Raw genomic sequence first — 6,618 nt, 5'->3', positions numbered from 1 at the left:
GTGGAAGTAAAGATAAACTATAGGAATAGGAGTAAAATATTAGATTCAGAAAGTCGGCTTAAACATGCAAAAAGTACCTACGTATTTAAAATATATGAACAGTGTTACCGTAGGTTTCTTATTTACATAATTTTTCGTCATTATAATCTGATTTCTTAAGAGACGTTTTTTCATAAAATGTTTGTTGTGCAAAATGGCTTAAAATTAACATGGCATACATCTGATGATCTCTACGACAGCAATCATTTCCCAATCTTTATAACCAACTCAGATACATCAAATTCTCAAATATTGACTAAATGCTTCTGGCGCTTAAATAATTGTAATTGGTCGTATTATATTAGTGAAACTTTGCCTCTTAATAACAGTCAGATCAGTACCGTTGATTCTGTAAAATTTCTTGGTATTTTTTTAGACAGCAACCTCAAATGGTCCCTTCATATCGATTCGTTAAGTGAGAAACTCGCCTCAGCTTGTTTTGCAATAAGATCTGTCTCAAGGGAACTCAATTTAGCATCTTCTAAAATAAAATATTTTTTATTATTCGAGTCTCATCTTCGGTATGGTCTTCCTTTTTGGGGTTCTAGTACAGCTGCTCAATTTGATGTTATTTTTAAATTGCAAAAAAAGCAATAAGGTTTTTGTTTGGCCTCAGAAGATCTACGCATTGCAGAAGTTACTTCAGGAATCACGGAATTTTAACACTTCCATCTTTATATATTCTAGAAACGGTTTGTTTAATTCGTAAACACCTTCATGCCTTTCCAGCAAGGCCCAATCATCTTTACTCCACCAGAAATTCAATCTTTGATATTTATTTACCGATCCCATGCACTGAGTTAGTAAAGAAATCTATATTATATTTCGCAAAAAAAACTTTACAACCATCTGCCTTTACAACTTAAATCTGCAACATCTTTCCCAAAATTCCGTAAACTGACAAAAGCCTATCTATCTGAAAGACCATATTATTCAATAGAAGAATTTCATAATGAATAAATAAGAAAATTGGGTTTCATACGCAGTAGCTTAAACTGTCAATTCCTAATGTTGTACGTCGAACCCGCTTATTGTAATAGCCTTTGTGCAAGGCAAAAATATTTTTATAACCGGGATATTCTAATAACCGATCATTGGTGGTTAGTCGAAATAAGTGTTACCGAATATACGTAATAATATTATTTACATACTATGCCAATGAGTAGTTTTACATACTATGCCAATATGTAGTTTTATTACATACTATGCCAATATGTATATCATATATGTACCTACATAATCAGTGTATGTAAATGGTTTTAGGTCTTTTTACGTCAATAATACAGTAGTGTAACTACTACTTATCTATGTATGTGGTAAATACCAAATTACATTACATGTATGTGAATGAATACATTAGGTAATTAATATGAAATGTATGCAATATGTAGATATGTAAATATTTTCTTATTAAAATGCATATATAACAAAAATAATTATTTTTTTCTTTAGAAATTATTGGTAATTATAGATTTTTCGTTGTTAATCCGTGTGGTCATCCTTAATCCATTGAATAGAAGTTTTATTGGCGTCAAAAAATGGATTGTTACATTCTTGTTCTTTTCTGTTCATAATTCACATCTTGCAAACAAGTACTAGGTACTCTCTGAGTGAATTCTAAGTAAACTGCTTCTAACAATTTTATAACAGGCAACAGTGCCTTTGTGTAGATAAATAAAAATTACTTTATGACCCATGCATTTGTCGGCTAAAGATCGAATTGGTACTCGTAACAAAGTAATAAATATTTATTACCCTAATAATATCTAATCCAGGACTACAGGCCGTTGACGACAAACCATAATACCAAACATAATTTAAATTTTTAGTAAATTGTAAAAAAAATATTCTTTGACCTGCAAAATATGCTAATAAGCGGTATTATCTAGTTAGATCCTATTCCAATAAACGGATAAATTTATTAAGGAGTAAATGGAAACGTTTCGGGAACTTGAATTTATATTCCATAAACCGGGATATTCCTATAACAGGGATTCTAATAAGCGGGTTCGACTGTATTTTAGTTGTTGTAAGTATGTTCAACTTTCAATTTGCAATGTATATAAATTTTGCAATTAATTGTTTTTGTCTTTGGTTTTATATCTTATTTACTGTATATTGACGATTTATCTAATTTTATTGAATTGTAGTTGTTATTTGTTATTTCTTGTTGATATTATTTTTCTTTTGACTGTATGTAAGCTTTGTCCATAAAATTGTAAAAATTTTCAGTGACAATAAAGCATATTTCTATTCTATTCTATAAACTGATTATTGCCTACCTAAACTCACTCTAACTGACAACATTGATATGGACGTCACCCAATTCGCAAACACAATTCGCCTTGCTGCTGAAGCAATTATCGGAAAATCAGTCATTTCAGCTGAACGAAAAAGTGTCCCATAGTGGAATTCCTCTTGCGAAAACGCTGTGGAGCAGCAAAAATCTGCTTTAAAAATTTACAGCAGAAACAAATGCCAGGAGAACTTTATTGCACTTAAAAAAGCAAGAGCGAAATCTAGATACCGTAGATTGGGGATACTTTGAACTCGGGGGTTATTTTGATCAAAACTTTAAAAATTAATTATATGCCTCAGGCGTGTGCGCTTAGCCACTGCCGATAACCGAATTTTGCCTAGTCGGCAGCAATGTTACTGTTATTTAATATTTATGACCATTCGATACCGATACACACGCGTGTGCTAGAAGTACGAGCATTTTTTTGGAGTATTGAGTTTAACATCAATTTTGTTAAGTGAAAAACTTCGTACATATCACGGTAAGTACCTATATTGTTTATACAACGTATTCTTTCGTGTATTGATTAGAAGTACTTTGATCATGAATCTCACTGAAAATAACGTAAGCAGGTTATGGGAGTGATTAAGAGTACGGCGTGAAATTACTGGGGGAAACATTGATCAATACAATGGGCAACATTGATCGTGTGATCAATGTTACCCCAGACGATCCGTATAATCGTTTTTTCGAACAGATGAAAATATTAATGAAATAAATATTATTTAAACGTATTCTTTCTTGCAGGAAAATGCCCCGTAAGCATAAAAGATTACTTGGCAGCAGAAGTTACGCTGACTACCCTCCAGCAAATTTAGAAACAGCCATTGAACGGGTAGTTGAAGGTACACTATCTATTAGAGAAACATCAAGACAATATAAAATTCCCTTTGGTACCCTGTATAACAGATATAAAGGAAAACATATTGGCACCCCCGGACGTCCTACTATTTTCACCAAAGGAGAGGAGGTAGCAATTTTAAAAGCAGCCGCTAAATGTGCTGACTGGGGCTTTCCTTTATCTATTCAGGACCTACGAATGATGGCAAAATGGTATTTTGATCAACAAGGAAAAAACGTGGCTATATTTCAAAATAATCTGCCTGGTATTGACTGGGCATACAGCCTACTTAATAGGCATAAGGATTCGTTTGGGCAACGACTAGCAACAAATATTAAACGTGCTAGAGCTGCTGTTTCAAGAGTTACACTAGAAGAGTTTTATAATAACTTGGAGCCAGTAATTAAAGATTTGCCCAGTTCCAACATTTTCAACTATGACGAATCTAATTTGTCAGACGATCCAGGGAAAAAACGTTGCATATACAAAAGAGGCATTAAGTACCCCGAAAAAGTGATGAATCACTCCAAAAGTTGTACCACTATTATGGTATGTGCTGCTGCAGACGGAACTCTTCTCCCTCCCTACGTCATTTATAAAAGCATTCACCTGTATGATACGTGGAAGGAAAATGGACCGCGTGGTTTACCTTGCTGCGATAAACCATGCTGCAACCAAGGGACGAGGTATAATCGTACTCAAAGTGGATGGATAGATGGCGTAACTTTTAGAGACTGGTTCACAACTTGCTTTTTACCCCATGCACGACGTTTAGAAGGAAGAAAAGCTTTGATAGGAGATAATTTGTCGTCACACATGGATGTTGAAGTTCTTAAGATGTGTGCTGAACATGAAATTGACTTCATATGCTTAGTTCCAAATTCTACCCATTTGTGCCAACCACTGGACGTGGGCTTTTACAGGCCAATGAAACAGGCTTGGAGGACGACGTTAACGGAATAGAAATTACAAAATTTGCGACTAAGTACAGTTCCAAAAGATATGTTTTCATCTCTTTTAAGGAAAACATTAAAAACTCTTGACGAAGTCACTCCTCGAGTTTCGAAAGGTGGTCCATCCCAACAAACGGATAAAATTGCGTCAGCAGTAAAGCGAAACTTAATTAGCTTACTGACTTTTTAGTCGATTTTAACTCTTAGATAAAAGTTTTTTTTAACATTAAAATTTAAAAATGATCAATGTAACCCCATTCTACGGTACATTATTAAATTAAGTAAGAAAACTTCATGGAGACAATATATCTCCACCATAAATGAAAATATTAGCTCAAGCCAAGTTTTAAAAAAGTTGGACAAATACAGGGCAAAAAAACTAATCTTAAAATCTCCAATCTCCTTTTTAATCAAAAGGTTATCATTGATAATCAAGAGATAGCCAAAGTTCTGCCAGAAAACTTTAAAAAAAGTTTCACAACAAATCTGGGCCTAATCTTGTATCCTCTACTCTTCCTTCACCCTTTCCTTATTCTTCCTCAGTTTCACAAGATATCAATTATCTGAATTCTCCTATAACCTATTCCGAATTAAAATCTGCACTCAAATCCTTTAAAAACACAGCTTCTGGCCCTGATGACCTTCCGGACATATTCTTAAAGAAATTGTCATCTTCATGTCTGTATAAACTTCTGGAAATATACAGGGTGTCCCGAAAATATTGGTCATAAATTATACCACACATTCTGCGGTCAAAAATAGTTCGATTGAGCCTAACTTACCTTAGTACAAATGTGCTCATAAAAAAAGTTACAGCCCTTTGAAGTTCCAAAATGAAAATCGATTTTTTTCAATATATCGAAAACTATTAGAGATTTTTTATTGAAAATTGACATGTATCATTTTTATGGCAGTAACATCTTAAAACAAAATTATAGTGAAGTTTGTCCACCCGATAAAAATTGTATGGGGGTTTTGTTCCCTTAAACCCCCCCATACTTTTGTATACGTTCCAATAAATTCATTATTGTGGTATCATTAGTTAAACACAACGTTTTTAAAACTTTTTTGACTCTTAGTATTTTTTCAATAAGCCAGTTTTTATCGAGATGCGGCTTCTTTTTTAATATATTTACATAAAAATTTTATGGGGGTTTTGTTCCTTTAAACCCCCCAAATGTTTGTGAACGTTTCAATTACACTATTATTGTGGTACCATTAGTTAAACACAGTGTTTTTAAAACTTTTTTGCCTCTTAGTCTTTTTTTGACAAATCACCTTTTATCGAGATATGGCTTCTTTTTCAAAATATACCTAAAAATGTAAATTATAAATACATTTTCAGACTATTAACAGGTCTCTATAATCGTACTTAACCATATACAAAATAATTGGTGGATTCGACAAATATTCAAAATAGGTCGATAAACACTGGCTTATCAAAAAAGTACTAAGAGGCAAAAAAGTTTGTAAAATATTTTGTTTAACTAATGGTGTCACAATAATAATTTAATTGGAACGTACACAAAAGTTTGGGGGGTTTAAAGGAACAAAACCCCCTTAAAATTTTTATGGGGTGCACAAATTTCACTTCAATTTTTTTTTAAGATGTTGCTGCCATAAGAATGCCACATGTCCATTTTCAATAAAAAATCTCGAAGGGTTTTCGATATATGAAAAAAAATCGATTTTCATTTTGTAACTTCAAAGGGCTGTAACTTTTTTTGTGTGCACTATTGTATATAGACAAGTGAGGTTCAATCAACATATTTTTGGCCCCAGAATCTGTGGTATAATTTATGACCATTCTTTTCGGGACACCCTGTATAATAAAATATGGATTTTCCGCAAATTACTGAATGAATGGCGAACGTCAATAATAATACTAATAAAAAAAAGATCTACCTGCCTCTGTGCCTGATTCTTATAGGCCTATATCCCGTACCTGTACCATGCGTACCATGATTCTTTCATTTTTGTCTTTGGATGATAAATCGATTCCCATTAGAGCTGTTGAAATTGCAGATAGGGGTGATCTCGTTAGCACGTACTAGAGAATATCACAAGGACCGTAATTTCACATAATCGGATGCAAGTTTTTTTCGTTGGATTTCAGAAACTGTATAAGTTCGCTTCGATATGGGTGTAACTAAAGATGACGATTTAAGAGCTAGCAACGTTTTCGAGAAAGTATTTTAAGACAGCTGATTTTTTCATATATTGTTCCCTATGCTTACTCGAACACCGTACCGGCCATCTGGCTGCTGATACAGGTTGCGTTCATTACTGCGTAGCACACCTGTGTAGGTAAATACAGAATCAGGGTGATTGATTATTGTGATAAAGCTTAGTAGATCCGCTGTAGTAATAGATAGCCAGCTCCCTGTATAAATAAAAATAAGCACAAAAGCAATGGTTTATTGGTGCCGTATTTTTTTGTTGATTGTCAAAATTTATAAAATTGGTTTATATTGCTAATATAAACC

The 6,618-nt window shown here is 33.3% G+C and overlaps 1 protein-coding gene across 1 annotated transcript; it reads left to right on the top strand.

Moving 5' to 3' along the window:
• The first annotated feature begins 3,089 nt into the window (after positions 1–3,089).
• On the top strand, positions 3,090–4,142 carry LOC126892838 (tigger transposable element-derived protein 2-like). The gene has a single exon (XM_050662578.1). It carries the CDS (start codon positions 3,090–3,092, stop codon positions 4,140–4,142), a length of 1,053 nt encoding a protein of 350 aa, XP_050518535.1.
• The last annotated feature ends 2,476 nt before the right edge of the window (positions 4,143–6,618 follow it).

This window comes from Diabrotica virgifera, chromosome 1, assembly GCF_917563875.1.
Source record: "Diabrotica virgifera virgifera chromosome 1, PGI_DIABVI_V3a".
Lineage (NCBI taxonomy): Eukaryota > Metazoa > Arthropoda > Insecta > Coleoptera > Chrysomelidae > Diabrotica > Diabrotica virgifera.
This window is presented reverse-complemented; position numbering and strand designations above follow the sequence as displayed.

What these genes read in the sequence shown, in the direction of transcription:
- LOC126892838 (XM_050662578.1), top strand. Translation starts at nt 3,090, where the DNA reads ATGCCCCGTAAGCATAAAAGATTACTTGGCAGCAGAAGTTACGCTGAC.